The 16452-nt window shown below is 42.7% G+C and overlaps 2 protein-coding genes and 1 long non-coding RNA gene across 3 annotated transcripts in view; 1 reads left to right on the top strand and 2 right to left on the bottom strand.

Moving 5' to 3' along the window:
- The window catches only part of LOC129767746 (band 4.1-like protein 5), a 171477-nt gene that overhangs the window by 81530 nt on the left and 73495 nt on the right, over window positions 1-16452 (bottom strand). The gene's annotated exons all lie outside the window — the stretch shown is intronic.
- On the bottom strand, window positions 47-2908 carry LOC129767755 (uncharacterized). Its single transcript, XM_055768937.1, has 2 exons — window positions 1241-2908; window positions 47-1176 (listed from the first exon to the last, which is right to left on the bottom strand). The coding sequence occupies exons 1-2, from the start codon at window positions 2251-2253 to the stop codon at window positions 144-146; spliced, it is 2046 nt and encodes a 681-aa protein (XP_055624912.1). The 5' UTR covers window positions 2254-2908; the 3' UTR covers window positions 47-143.
- LOC129767782 (uncharacterized) lies at window positions 10269-10658 on the top strand. The gene is made up of 3 exons (XR_008741574.1): window positions 10269-10403; window positions 10461-10520; window positions 10575-10658. It is a non-coding gene; the product is annotated as an uncharacterized LOC129767782 (long non-coding RNA).

Below are 16452 nucleotides of genomic sequence, written 5' to 3'. Positions count from 1 at the left end.
GGGAGAGTTGAAGTTTCCCACGATCAACCCTGGTTCAGGAAAGAGTGAGCACATATCAGCAAGCTGCTTCCGGCTAACTGTAACTTTCGGTGGGCAATACAAACTGACAATACAGAAATCTTTGTCTCATTCTATCTTTTCACCTAACAAAACAATTTGCTTAGAACGCCATCTCCTAGCTTATATTTTTGTTTCAACCTAAAGTAGACTACCTCTCCCACAAACACAATTGTGGCCAGCCCCAACCCGATTGCGCCCAGAATAAACGCTCCCTCGATGTGTTCCACCATTAACACTATCTGTCCATCGCCATGCCCATCGTCGGCGCCCTCGTCACCGCTCCCATTTAGGTCCTCATCGATGCGTATCTTGTCGCTCTCCACCTGCCACTTCCCCAGCAAGCCCGATTCGCTAATCCGTCTTATCAAATCGTTGATCTTCGGTAGCAGATGGAAGTCTTTTTTCACCATCATTCCCACCGAGTACGTTTGGATGTTATCCACCCGGGCGAAGCAGAAAATCTCCGCCTCGCCAATGTTTTTGCTGTTGTGAGAGTGTGCTCTCGAGATGGCCACTGCCAAGGCTCGCTCCGACCGGAGCCGTCCCAAGCATTCATCCACATCAGCGCAGACTTGGTAAACCGAGCCGATGTGCTTCGAGAGGGCGTCCGATTTCTCGAAATGCACCAGAGTGTTCTCCGCTCCGGCAAATTGAAACTCTTCCGCCATAGCCGCTGCCACCGAACTTACCTGCGACTCGTATCGAGGTCGCGTGAGAACCGAAATCAGGAAACTGTGGTACGCAACACCCCAGTGCAGTCCGTATATCATATATCCCACCAGGAAGAATCGGGTTGAAACATTTCTCGGCCAGTAGTGTGCGTAAACCCCCATCGAAAAGGCCAACGACTGCAACACCATCCAGCTGAAGTTCTGTGGATAGCGATTTTCTACGTGGTTGAAGCAAAAAATGATGACTGCGCCAGCGAATACTATGGAAACGGCAATCAACCAGGTCCACCAGTTGAAAATGATGAAAACGTTGAGCCACTTTGGAGCGTGACGAGCGGATGGAACGCACCAGGTCAACTCATCCTGATAGTAGGGGATGGACGAGGAGAGAAGCTTCCTGCTGATTGGGTTCTCGTACAGACCACCAATCATCACATCTGTTCGTCTGCAACGATTGTAATAAAGGTTATATAAATCCTTCATGTTTTCTTCAATTTATCAACACTCACCTATGAATCAAATCCGCGTAGAATCCGGTGTTATTATCAGCGGTTATCCTGGCCGAAGCTCGCTGTGGATCGAGAATTGTATAAACCGGAATCAGTTTCATTCGTGCAGTGATTGTTTCGATCATCAAAACTTCCAGTCCCTTCTCGATGGTAGTTTCGTTGCCCACCACGAATGGTGCCCAGATAGAGGTGGTAATTTTCAATGGGCATGAGTTGTAATCTATGGGTACCTTGGGACCGAAATCCGAAGCGTAATGCTTTTCCCGAAACATCCAAAGAGTTTGCTGCACCGGTAACGGTGTAGTGCTGTTTTCTGCAGTTTCATTTAAAAACTCTTCTTCGAACGTCAAATCATATTGCGTTTGAACCAATTCGCACTCATCGATCAGCCGGATCTCAGCTATGTTATCAGCGCAACCTCCATTCTCATAGGGGAACCATGTCCACACTTCCATCACACTTGTGTTGTACCGCTGGATCATAACGTTAACGTTTAGAACCGAATGCTCAAACAGCTTCTGCAGGGCGTTTCGTATCTCAATGTCCGATATCAGAGGGGTCATTTCCGAGGTGAAAACCACAATCACCTGTGCCAGTGGATTCCAGGTTGGCAAACGCCTCAGCTGATTGATGGGAGCCTCCAGCTCCGAGGAATCACCAACCAACAGCAGGTAATTCTTAGCCTTCTCTGTGACATGCGAAGCGTTCCAGTGTCTCTTGCGACCGTCCTTCACCATCACACCCATTTCGTGCCGGGGATCATGGTTGAAAGATTTTAAAATGTTCAACTGAAACGTTGAGGTATCCGGTTTGATGTTAATAATCACCAGGGAACCCTTCATTGCCCGCACAGATTTGAAGTATTTTTCGCACAACCGTTTCACACAGGGAACCACCCCCAGAAGATTTTCCTGCGAGTCAACTTCCGGGAAAATGTCGCCTCGAGCAAAACTGCCCAAAACGGCCACTGCCGAAAATAAGACCAGCGTGTACCACATGTCTGACCAGGGCATTCCCTTGGTCGGTCATCTATATACCTCCGTTTTCTCACTAAAATAATCATCAGGTAAATATTTGATCTGACACCGAACCAATATTCTGCTGCTGGATAAACAGCTTAGGAAATCACTTTGCCCACTTTGTGGTCGTTAGCCACTGAATTATACACCACCATGGTGAGCGCAGAGGAACATCGTTTATATTGGCGATTAGAGTCCTCTCGGGGGCAAGCAAGCAAAGCAAGGATAGACGATGGGGTGCTGATGTTCTGATCAACCGCATCGCTTGTGTCACGCGACCGCAAGCTATTATGGAGTTTTGTTTTTCTATTTTATCAGTTCAAACATAGCGCGCACGTGTAACTAATGCATCAATTATGCTGCCGGTGAGCCATGCGTTGAGTTCGAGACGAAAAACGCCGAAACGTGACGACGCAAAGGTGCGAGCGAGATCTTTCTCCCTAATCACCATTATGTCTGTCTGTGATCTTTCAGCATCACTTTGAGGCTGCTTAGAGAGTGTGCTAAGGGTACATGCCGAGAGTGTTTTGTCTATTCCAATGCTGTGTCATTATCTTATTTCGCGGTGAGATTAGTAACCGAATGACCTATTGTCTGCAAAAGAGAACGTATTATTATTACGAATATATCATTTGGTAGATGTAATTAAACGCATAAAATATAGATTGTTACGAAAATAAGAGTGCTAATTTATTCCAACTATTGTTCAATTTGTCCAAGAGTTGGATGAAAATTGCTCGTGGGCCAAATAGTTTTTACGCAAGCATATTTTTTTCAAGTGAAGCAATGTTTCATTGCAGCATGATACATTCATCACTCATTTTTTGCTCTACATCTTATTAATAAAAATCAGAATTCTTGTTGAGATTTAAAGCAACCCTCACCCTCTTGGAAACAACATGCAGAGATTTAATTAGACGCATCAACAATATTTCTGATGTTGAACATGGAAAAAAAATATTATAAAGTGAAAAAGTAGCGGAAGGACAATATTTAAGTGACATGTTGTCAACGTCTTTTTTTAAATAAACCATCAATTTTCACACAAAATTGTTATTCCTAACTGCCGACACCAATAGAATTGGACGCTGAAAAAACATGGTTTCGAGAAAAACGCGTTTAAAAATTCGCACAGCAATACTATAACGTTTGCTTAACAAAATTGAACAAAAATTTCCGATTTTCCGGACGAATGACGACCCTGAGAAGAAGCTCCAAAGGATGTTGCAGAGGAAGATCGAGGGAAAAGTGGCTACATCGTGCGCTCTCGGGAGGTCGGTGCAACCGGCCAAACAATGAAAAAGTACCTGGCGAACATGGACATACATGTCAGGAAGCGGAAGTCCCGTCCACTGGTCTCGAAGCTGCCGGCAATGACTAGTAAATGAAGTCCGGATTGAGCTTATATTTTTAATTGGGTATATTATCGTACAAATCAACATTTCACATGTTCATGTGAAATGTATTGTTGCCACTGGGAGCACTGTTTGGGAAACGAGCGAAAAAGCTCAGCATGGAAAGCTCGAGAACCGAGAACTGTCAGCGGTAGACAAACAGAAAACAAAGCGAAGGTGTATAGCAGAATAGCGGAGAAATTATTAGATTATTTGGAAAGTATAGTAGAATAGTTAGTAGAGATTGAAATTGATTTGATTAGATAGGGATTATTGAGTGACTGGCACAGTAAGTACATATAAATAAGATTTGGAAGCTGACAATAATGAATTGTAATTTGAATAGGATTGTCAGCCGAAGCATTGCCGTCACGTATTTGAATTCAAAGATAGAAGACCGAAAAATGTAAGATGAAAATGCATATTGTTATTACATGAAATAAATATTTGAAAATTGCAGTTTAAAGCTGCTTCGCAACCACAAAAAGAGTTTTTAACTCGCACTGCGATCAGCTCGGAAAATCGGCCATTGTTCTCGCTAACAAATCTTTAAAATTTTTCGATGGCGGCCAATGCAGAAAATACGTCCCGACCACTAGAAGATGCGGAAAGAGGAAACTGCGCGAATTGTTCCTTGTCGGATTCATTCGACAATTTCGTGCAATGTGACCAATGCGATGCATGGTGGCACATGCAGTGCGCGGGAGTCGATGCTTCGATTGCAAACCAGAGTTTTGTGTGCAAAAATTGCACCCCGCACAGCGTTTCATCTCACAGTTCTTCGAACCGTATTTCAGCCAGGGTGGCTCTCAAATTGAAGCTATTGGAGGAGCAAAATGCAATCGAGCTACGAGAGATTGAGATTCGGAAGGAGTTTTTGCGGCAAAAATATGCATTGATAGAGCAACAGATAGATGACATGTGTGACAATACGAGCCAACGCAGCAAGGTTAGTCGGAGGTCCAGTCGTAAACGAGTAGAGCAGTGGATTCAGGATGCCGACCAAGTAGAAGGCGCCGATGTTCGAGAGAAACCCGAGCGGGGAGCAGCCTCACTGGAGCAGCCGAAAGACACACGCATTTCGAGAACGACTGATGGGAAACCACCATACCCTGAAGGCCAACCACGTCGGACATTGCTCGAATCACAGCTACAACACGAATTTGTCGAGAGGAATCAGCAGAGCTACAGCGGCGCGATTCCTAAGGCGCATCCGAAAACACATCAGACAACAGCAGATCAGGTCTGGCCTCTGAAGCCTATTGTAGGTAACCCCTCCTTACTTACCCCTCCTGTACCGCATCAAGGTAAGCCGCTCCATGACAACAATAAAATGGATTCCGCTCATCCGAATTTTGATACTGGTCTACAAGAGTTATACAAACAATTCGGGACACTTGGCCTTGCTCAAACATCAACGAGTAAAGTGCCTTACAGTGGGACAGTTCCTGTTACATACGGACTCCCAACTATTTCTGGTGTGAATCCCGGCCTTTTTCCTACTGGGAACCACCAGCAACATTGCATTCCCCCCCTTGGAACAGTTCCTATCGTTCCGACAACTTATAATGCAAATCCCGCAAGTGATATGAACGGAAGACATCCGTTTGGGAATGCCCAAAGCGAATATGTTCCAACACCCTCACAATTAGCTGCCAGACAAGTCATGCCACGTGATTTGCCTACGTTTTCGGGCAACCCTGTCGATTGGCCTATATTTATAAGCAGCTTCATTAACACAACTCAAGTTTGTGGATATAGTAGTGCCGAGAACCTCTCCCGTATACAAAGATGTTTGAAAGGAGCCGCGTATGAAGCGGTAAAAAGCCGTTTATTATTACCTGAAACAGTTCCCCAGGTGCTAAATACACTTCAACTACTTTATGGACGGCCAGAATTACTGATCAACGCCCTTTTGGACAAAGTTCGTTCGGTTCCCGCACCGAAATCAGATAAACTAGAAACACTCATCGATTTCGGGATGGCAGTCCAGAGTCTATGTGATCACTTGGAAGCAGCGGGTCAACGGGATCACCTTTCCAATCCATCGTTGCTTATGGAGTTGGTGACCAAATTGCCAGCACACATCAAAATGGAGTGGGCGAGTTTCTCATTGCGATATCAAGTTGTAAACCTGAAGACCTTTGGAGAATTCATGACAGGTATAGTGTCATCCGTTAGTAGAGTCACCTTGTACTCCGGGAGCTACGGCGCAAATTCTATGGTGGAGAAACCCAGATCGAGTCAGAGAGGAACAATCAATGCACACGTCGATGAAAAGGAAATAAATCGAGAACCAATAAAGCTGTGCTGCATCTGCAAGAGGGGTGATCATCGTGTATATGATTGCGGACTATTCAAGTCATTTTCAGTGGATGGACGTTGGAAGAGTGTACAGCGTAATGCTCTGTGTCGAAGCTGCCTGAATGCACATGGGAGAAGAAGCTGCCGCACGGCGAGTCGTTGTGGAATTGGTGGCTGCGAGTTTCGCCATCATAAACTTCTACATTCGGATCGATCGAGTCATCCCGAGAATGAGCCATCGCTCAGAGCTACTGTGTCCGGAAATTACTCCCACGGTTCCTTCGAACAATCCTTGTTGTTTCGCATAGTTCCGGTCAAACTGTACGGTTCTCGTTCCAGTATCACTACCTTCGCATTCCTCGATGAAGGATCGTCGATCACTCTAATTGAAGAGAAATTAGTGAATGAACTCGGCGTTAAAGGCAGGAGAGCACCGCTCTGTCTCTCATGGACAGGAGACGTGACACGAATGGAATCGGAATCAAAGAAAGTGGAGTTGAAGATATCCGGTTTGAACAATGAGAGGAAGTTGCAGTTGGAAGATGCACGTACAGTAAAGAAGTTGGCCTTACATGGTCAGAGTCTATGTTTTGATGATCTCGCGGCTAGGTATGGTTACCTTCGCGGATTACCAGTGGCCAGCTATGAGAACGCAAGTCCACGACTGCTGATCGGCATCGACAACTTGAGTCTGACCGTTCCGTTAAAAATGAGAGAAGGAAAAATACATGAACCTGTTGCAGTAAAAACCAGGCTAGGATGGTGTGTCTACGGTGGCAAAGGTTCTAAGCATACCCGTTGTTCATTGAACTACCATGCCTGTGATTGTGCCTGTGATCGGCAACTACACGATGAAGTGAAGGAATACTTCGCACTGGAAGATGTCGGTACGAAGGTAATCGGAGACTTGGAGTCTGCTGAAGACAGACGAGCTCGGAACTTAATGGAACAAACCACCCGGCGAGTCAATGGGAGGTTCCAGACGGGCCTGCTATGGAGATACGATGTAATTGAGTTTCCGGACAGTTTTAATATGGCGTTACGTCGGCTTGAATGTCTTGAACGAAGAATGGCACGGGATCCGCTGCTGAAAGAAAATCTTCAGAAGCAGCTGGTGGAGTACCAAGAGAAAGGCTATGCGCATCGGGCTTGTCGAGCCGATTTAGCACGATCAGACACGAAACGAGTATGGTACCTGCCGCTTGGAGCGGTGAGAAATCCCAAGAAACCTGAGAAAATACGACTTATATGGGATGCTGCAGCAACTGTGAACGGAGTGTCACTCAACTCAATGCTTCTCAAAGGGCCTGATCAGCTAACGTCTTTGCCCGCCGTTCTATCGCGATTCCGACAATTTTCAGTTGGAGTTTCAGCAGATATAAAAGAGATGTTCCATCAGATAATCATATGTGAAGCCGATAGACATTCTCAACGATTCCTATGGCGTACGGATCCCACGTGTGCGCCAGAGATATATTTAATGAATGTAGCTACGTTTGGAGCAACTTGTTCCCCAGCATCCGCTCAGTATATTAAAAATACAAATGCGAAGGAGTTCGTCGATCGCTTTCCACGGGCAGTACAAGGTATCCTCCATAATCATTACGTCGACGACTTCCTGGACAGTTTCGAGAATGAAGAAACCGCGGCGCAAGTATCGGCGGAAGTTAGAATGATTCATAGTCAAGCTGGATTTCAATTACGGAACTGGCAGTCAAATAGTAAAAATGTTCTAGCACGTCTCGGAGAACCTGCTTCATCAGGGAGTAAAACGCTGAGCACTGACAAAACGAAGAATCACGAACGAGTACTGGGCATGCTTTGGCTGACAGAAGATGATGAACTTGGGTATTCCACTCATATGTTAGACGAGATCGAGAAATTAATCATGGAAGGTGAACGTCCAACCAAACGACAGATGTTGAAATGTCTGATGGGCTTCTTCGATCCACTGGGGTTGCTGAGTATGCTATTGGTCCATGGCAAAGTGTTACTCCAAGACGTATGGCGGGCGGGCACTCAATGGGACCAGAAAGTAGACGGCGACATTTTTGAGCGTTGGAATAGATGGATCTGTCGTTTGCAGAGTGTCGCTGATTTTCGTGTCCCACGATGTTATTTTCTGGGAGCTACGACTCAGTGTTATAATCAGCTCCAACTACACATATTTGTGGATGCAAGTGAGGTTGCCTATTCTGCACTGGCATATTTTCGGATTATAAACGATCATGGAGTTCCTCAATGTACTTTAGTAGCTGCGAAGACGAAGGTGGCACCTCTGAAGCAGCTATCGATACCACGTCTTGAATTGCAGGCGGCGGTTCTAGGTACTCGGTTGATGCTTTTCGTAATGGAAAGCCATACAGTCGCTGTAACAAGGAAATATCTATGGAGTGACTCCGCAACAGTACTGGCATGGATACGATCAGATCATCGCAGGTATAAACAATTTGTGGCCTGCAGAATAGGAAAGATTCTGACCGCATCTAACGTTGACGAATGGAAATGGGTGCCTTCAAAACAGAATCCAGCGGATCAGGCAACAAAATGGGGGAAAAGTACTGGTCTAGATTCTGAGAGTGTTTGGTTCCGTGGGCCTGAATTCTTGAGACAATCAGAAACCAACTGGCCGCAGTTTGAAATCGGGCCAGCAGTTACGGAGGAAGAACTACGTCCTTGCCATCTTCATCGAACCATGAAGACGTGGGAACCAGTGATCGACTGCCATCGTTTTTCGAAGTGGGAGCGGTTGTTGAGAAGTACGGCATACGTTTGGCGCTTCATTGCCAACCGAAAGCGAGAGCAGAAGAAATGCGGTATCCTATCCAGTGAAGAGCTTCAGAAAGCAGAAATAACCTTGCTAAGAATGGCGCAGTGGCAGGTGTTTCCTGATGAAATAGCTCTATTGGAAGATGGTCATCAAAGTCAGAAACGGTTAGACGGTAATAGTAGTATATTCCACCTTACACCTTTTTTAGACGAAGCAGGCGTCTTACGAATGGACGGTCAAATTGGAGCGGCAATCCATGCTCCCGAAGAAATGAAGTTTCCGGTAATTTTGCCAAGGAACCACCGAATCACTTTGCTACTTGTGAACGAATTCCATCGAAGATTCCGACACGCAAACGCAGAAACCGTAGTGAACGAACTTCGTCAACGTTTCTATATACCACAAATAAGGTCAGTCGTGAGGAAGGAAACAAAAAATTGCCAGTGGTGTAAAATAAGGAATGCCACCCCAAGGATGCCTCGAATGGCTCCTCTACCATCCGCTAGATTGGCTTCATGTGTTCGACCGTTTACCTACACAGGGTTAGATTTCTTTGGACCATTAATGGTGAAGGTCGGCCGAAGTAGCGTCAAGAGATGGATTGCGTTATTCACCTGTCTCACCGTTCGTGCAGTGCACGTTGAAGTTGCCCACAGCCTTTCTACAGATTCGTGTGTGAAGTGCGTTCGACGATTCCTGTGTCGGCGGGGATTCCCCGCAGAAATTTACAGTGACAATGGGACGAACTTCCAAGGAGCGGAACGAATATTAAAAGAACAACTCCGCGCAGTGCACGAAGGATTAGCAGCCACATTTACCAGTACAACAACCAAGTGGATATTCATTCCACCCGCTGCGCCTCATATGGGTGGGGCATGGGAGAGAATGGTGAGATCCGTCAAAACCGCCATGATAACTGCTTATAATAATGATAGAAAACTCGACGAGGAATCGTTGCAAACATTCGTGATTGAAGCTGAGTCCATAGTAAACAGTCGACCGTTAACATACTTGCCGTTAGATTCCGGAGAGAGTGAAGCTCTGACTCCGAATCATTTGCTCTTGGGAAGCTCGACTGGTGTACGTCAACCTTCGATACTGCCGACAGATTCTGCAGCTGCCATTAGGAACACATGGAACCAGATTCAACATCAACTGGATATTTTTTGGAGAAGGTGGATTCGGGAGTATCTTCCCACATTGACCAAGCGAACTAAATGGTTCGGAGATACTAGACCATTGGCCGTAGGAGATCTAGTTCTTGTGGTGGATGAGGCAAAAAGGAATAGCTGGGAACGTGGGCGTGTGTTGGAGATTGTAACAGCTAGCGATGGAAGGGTACGACAGGCTACAATCCAAACATTGAGAGGGCTCTTGAGAAGACCAGTGTCCAAGCTTGCGGTTCTAGATGTTGCATGAGGTAAAACTGCACCAGTGAGCAGTGTTACGGGGGGGAGGATGTTGCCACTGGGAGCACTGTTTGGGAAACGAGCGAAAAAGCTCAGCATGGAAAGCTCGAGAACCGAGAACTGTCAGCGGTAGACAAACAGAAAACAAAGCGAAGGTGTATAGCAGAATAGCGGAGAAATTATTAGATTATTTGGAAAGTATAGTAGAATAGTTAGTAGAGATTGAAATTGATTTGATTAGATAGGGATTATTGAGTGACTGGCACAGTAAGTACATATAAATAAGATTTGGAAGCTGACAATAATGAATTGTAATTTGAATAGGATTGTCAGCCGAAGCATTGCCGTCACGTATTTGAATTCAAAGATAGAAGACCGAAAAATGTAAGATGAAAATGCATATTGTTATTACATGAAATAAATATTTGAAAATTGCAGTTTAAAGCTGCTTCGCAACCACAAAAAGAGTTTTTAACTCGCACTGCGATCAGCTCGGAAAATCGGCCATTGTTCTCGCTAACATGTATGTTCTGTTCCGAATGAAAAGCATGTTCCGAATGAAAAGTCGAGATAACTATTTTTTTATTGGCACCCAAAACCATACATTTTGCCTCGTATTCCGAAAAAAGCTAAATCCCAGTGTCAATTTTTTACAAAAAAAAATTTAAAGATGACAGTAGATCTTGAAGTTTTCAAATTTGACAATTTTAAGACATTTGGCATCAAAAATTTAGATGATCAACATATCAAATTAAAGGCAATAAACTAGTATGGTTTGGCGGACGGTGGGACTGCCAAACAAATGATGCATACATTTCTGCATAATTCAAGAACTAATCAAGCAAACAGAACCAAATTTGGCATGTGGAGGTTTTAGGGGGCAAGAAACATTTCTAAGGTGGTTCAACACTCCTTCCACCTTTCTGATCCACGAACTTGCTTTCTTGCCATGAACTAACAAAACACAAATTTTGGGCGGGACGAAGTTTGCAGGGTCAGCTAGTGTAATATCATTTCTAAGAAGACTAGATCATTGGCTTCGAGGGCGGTTAGCCGGATATCCGGCGGCCGGATCTTCATTTGCGAATACGAGCCTGGGAGAAGCTGCATGTGTGCATGAAGCAAATAAAGGATTACATTTCAGGAAGTAATAAAACCATTTTTACATAAAGATAATGAACTATAATTAAATGTTCCGTACATAATGAGTATCCCTTAATAAAGTATCAAGTTTTCCGCAAGCAATATTGAACTTTTATTTCTGTTAAGAATTTAATAACGGGAAAGGTTGCGATGATGAAATTGGATATAATGAAATAATTTTAATACTAGTCGAGAAATAGTAAGAACTACAAATTCAAATAAGCAAAGAACATCAATCAATTATTTTCATTGAAGATGACAAAACTTGGAACTGTTTCTGGTATGATAATCTGAAAGAGGGTACACTTGCTTTACCACATATTAAATTAAACGAATCAAAAGAGACGAAAATGAATTAAACCTTATACGCGAAGCTTACGACAATTTCTTGGGACTGTTTCAGTGCCAAACAAAAATGATAGCCAACATCTCGTTCAGGAAAAAAAATCCATTGCCAACGAAATCGACTGTTATGCGAAAACATTTTGAATCAACCGCAATCATGATCCTTATATTTGGTGGTCTTTAAACTCTAAGCAATACCCCAATTGACAAGGTTTGCTAGAGTAGTATTTACAGTTAAAGACTGTTCTCTGAAGCTGGCCTGTTGTGCGAAACAAAGCTCAATCGGTCGGTTAAAATATTTATAATAAAAGGTATAGTGTTAATAAATTAATGTTACGTGTTAATATTAATTTAATTTTGAAAAAAGTATTATTTGTCTTGTGTTAATGGGAAATTATTTATTTTTTATAATATCCTGTATCCGGTCGTATAACAAATATTGGCCGGATAGCAGGATAGTTACCGGATATCCGATTCATCTGAATCGGTCCAGTTGTTCAAAAGTTATGAATTTTCGAAAAAAGTCATTTTTGGGAATAAGGCGAGAAATTGGATTTTTCGGACCACCCTAAAATGGAAATAGATACCCTAATGAAAAAATAACAAAAACGAGTCTAATATTTTGCGATAAAGAACAAATCTACCACTTTTCACGAAAATCTGAGAACCATCATATCGGTTTAACATGGAATGGTTGTATATATAAATGGATTTATGTCTGTCTGTCTGTCTTTCTGTATTTCTGTCTGATTCTAATGGACTGAACCCATCGGCGTGGAAATTTGTATTTAACGGTTTTTGGGGCCATACAAACGAAACACAAATGTCTGCATCACTCGAGGACTAATCAAGCAAATGGTGCCTAATTTGCCATGTGAAGGATTTGGGGGCAATGAATGTTTCTATGATGGTTCGACACTCCTTCCCCTCTTTAAGAGGGGGCTGCATAGTGGACAATAAGTGTTTCTATGATGGTTCGATACTCGTCATCCCCTCTCTAAGGTGGTGGCTGCATGTGAGGATTTTCGGGTACGATAAATATTTCATTGATGATTTGACACACCTCTCTGCTCTGGAAGGAGGGCCCATAAAAATATTAAACATATTTCAACCAAGCATATTAACAACTAAACATGACAATTGAAAATATTCGGAAAACTGAAGAAAAAGAGGACAGTTTGGAAAATTTAATTCCCAAATGTTCTACAATTATTTAAACGTGATAAACGTGTTTAGTCCATTTGATGTTTGTGCTAACGAAATTGAGTTTTCTTCGAAAGTGGGAATGAATTTTAAGGTCAAAAAACGCACTGCTATATCTCCTAACAATATAAACAAAAATCAATCACCAAATGTGTTGGTGAGCGCAAATCTCGAGAGAGGAATAGTCCGATTTGAGTTGTCTTCATTTTATTATATTTTCTGTATCAAACATGTACTCCATGTAACGGAGAAACATGTCATTTGCAAGTAATTGAAGAATCTTGAGCGAGAATTGTGATTGAAAATAAATTTATATTCTAATGACGACTTTTGGTAGAAGGACTAGGAAATTCATAGTAAAACAAAATTGTAAAGACTCTATTTGAAGATCAATCAAAGAATGGTTCTGCGATTGAATCTCGAACGTTCGTTTAGCTTGAGCTTGAGCTTGGGTAGACTGTACAATTCGTAGTTGCTCTCCGTGATTGACCTGAACCAACCAAATTGCACAAAGAACACACAGAATGACGCTTGGGACTAGCAAATCATTCTCGTTGTGCAATTCTCGGTGATTCGAGCTTTAAATGGTCAATAACGACGCCGGCCACGTCCTTACAGTCACCAGGGGAAGGGAAGGAATGTTAGTATGATATTCACCGCCCGAAGGCCAGAAGGGTCGCCTCTATAGCGTGGTTCCCTAGCGTTTATCATGGGAGGGATAGTTGTTAGTAAGGAGAGGTAAGAATCAGGATTCACTGAGGTAAGTGATGTGATTATAAAAACGCTAACTATCGACCACTTGACGAAATGAAATTCCGAAAATCTCACGTGTCACGATTATCTTTAGGTATCCTGAAAAGGAAAACCACAATCGCGAGGACGGAGAGTTATGGGAAACCTGAGAAGGTAACCAATAAAACTCATCTAAAATCAATTGGACCCACGATATATTCTTTTATTCATTTCGCATACTCTATATCTAACTTGAATCGTATCAACGGAGAATCATCTTTGGGAAACCTTAGAAGGTAACCGAGAAAACTCGTTTAGAATCAATCGGGCTAACGAAATATTCCGTTAATCAACGAGCGTATTATTTATCGAACTGCAACGGTGGGCAAGAATTTAAGAATTATTATATAATTAAAGAACTAATGAATTAAAAATTGAAGAATTAAAGAGTTATATCAAAAGTACTATTCAGACGCATTCCGTTATATTCCAAACTGAACACAGTAAAAAAATGGGGCCATATTCGATAGCTGCCTGATCAACATTTTAAACATATAATATAGAATATAAGATAATACAAGAATCACATATTTACACAAAGGAAATAGGAGATGGAATTAAAAAATCTGGAGGTTGAAACTTATAATTTGTGACGTAGTTGCGCGACATACGTAATAACATGTCACGGCCACGCAAGTGCTAGAAAGAACTTGTCTATTATGCAAAACAATACCACCAATACATGTGATACGTTGTCGCTTCCTCCAGGGTAGCAACACAACACTGATTAGCCCGTTTAATGTATACAAGACGCGCGACTATATTCATTGGACGGAATTAATACACGAACACTAATAAATTAGAAAGGCTAATGGCACTTTTGTCCTTCTTATCGCTGCACTTCCGAACTTTTGCTCATGTTTTTCCTTATTCTTCGCGAAACTTTTACGTTTTTCATCGTGTGAGCGATTATATTCGGAGAATGTGTGGGAAAGAATACACGCACATCTATTCAACCTCCGACGACGGTCTTCTTCTTCTTCAATGGCACTAACGTTCCTAGAGGAACTTTGCCGTCTCACCGTAGTATTACTTGCGTCATTTTTATTAGTACTTAGTTGAGATTTCTATGCCAAATAACACGCCTTGAATGCATTCTGAGTGGCAAGCTCTAGAATACGCGTGATCACAGTGCAAGTCGGAGGAAATGTGACCGACGACGGTCACAGATATCAAAACACGAATATAAAACATAAACGAAACTACAAAATGGAAGGCAATAAAATATGACACTGTTTACTTTTTCTTTCTTCGTTCTCGCGCTGTTAAAATATATAAAAAGAAATCCTTCGGTCGTGAAGCGAGGAGAATTTAGTTAATGAGAACACCGATCATATTTCTGCGGTTAAACTGCCACAAAAAATCACTGCATACGGTTTCACTCGCGAAAAAACGAAAAAAAATAAACGAACCACGAAGCAAACACTACATATTTTTTCTGAAACAAGTCCCTTTTCCAGAACAAAACCTAAAACACGATTTGACACGATTCCATTCGAGCGATTCCATACACGCACACGCAACGAAAAGAAAAACGCGCCAATACCCGAAACTAAGTGAACCGAGAATGCACTAACACATGCGAGAAGAAAAAAAAAAGGCGCCGCCGAACGCAATTTTTGTTATTCTTCATTTTCGGAAAAATAATCCCGGAAAAATAAAAAAAATACACTAGAGTCAACATAGGAAATACAGTTTTACACTCGATCAATAAATTTTTCAGCCGATATTCCCGATAAATACTAATACTTGGAGCGCAAACAAAGAGCGTAAACGGGCACGTCTAGTCTGCATCATCGCTCAACCCGAATTCTGAATTTCGAACGTTCGTTTAGTAAAGAAACATGAATGTTTGAAGGCAATTCATATCCGTTTTGGGCGGGACAAAGTTTTCCTGGGTCAGCTAGTTGGCTTTTATAGCCTATTTTTGATAAACCTCGAACGCAAACCTAAATACTCCGTGAAATTTGAAATGTGTTTCTCTCTTGTTTTACCACCAGCAATAATCACAATGGTATTTTGGTTTGCGCGAGAATTTTTTTCACGAATGAAGCATGAATGAAGTTAATGCTGGCATCCGGTAAACGTCCATTCAAACAGGCCAGGTAATAAACCATCAACTCGTTCCGAAATCAATTCAGAGATCATGGAACATGTAACATTGTAAGCTTAGTTAAAATTTGGAGTGATGAGACATAAAACAAATTTTCGCCAGCTCTAAAGGGGCTTGAGTGAACACGATTAGATTTTTATTGAATTGGGTGCACCAGATATGACTTGCAATGACAAGGAAATAAAATTCAAAGCCATCGCTATCTAATCTCGTCTTGTTTGAATGAATTGTCCTCTCGTCGACAACATACACGTCATAATCCTATCAGAGTATCAATATAAATGCGATTCCCTTATTAGCGGTGGCAGTTCAAACTTTCATTACCAAATATAGGCATCGTTTATTTTGCCAGCGGTAAGCAGTAGTAGCTTCACATGCACCGACGCTTTTCCTCTGACGATTCTGACAAACGATCTTCTAACGGATGAAAGTGTGTCGAACCGAGCGGATTCATTCATGAGGAATTCCATTAGCGCCGTCCCTCCGCTAGCTGAACCGATTATGAGCTTCTCCACTGGCAAATTTTTCTCCGCGTATATTTTTAGCCTCCCAAAACAGAGAAGATCTGTGAGCGCAGTATGTAGCATGCCAAGGTGCACAGACAGCATCAACAACAACAACAACAGCACCGCTGCTTCGCTTCCGCCCACATCTCGGATAAACGCACGACGCATGCTCCGGAACGTCATCGAACGACGCTCGCGATATTCTACGCCGATC

This window comes from Toxorhynchites rutilus, chromosome 1 (assembly GCF_029784135.1).
Source record: "Toxorhynchites rutilus septentrionalis strain SRP chromosome 1, ASM2978413v1, whole genome shotgun sequence".
NCBI lineage: Eukaryota > Metazoa > Arthropoda > Insecta > Diptera > Culicidae > Toxorhynchites > Toxorhynchites rutilus.
This window is presented reverse-complemented; position numbering and strand designations above follow the sequence as displayed.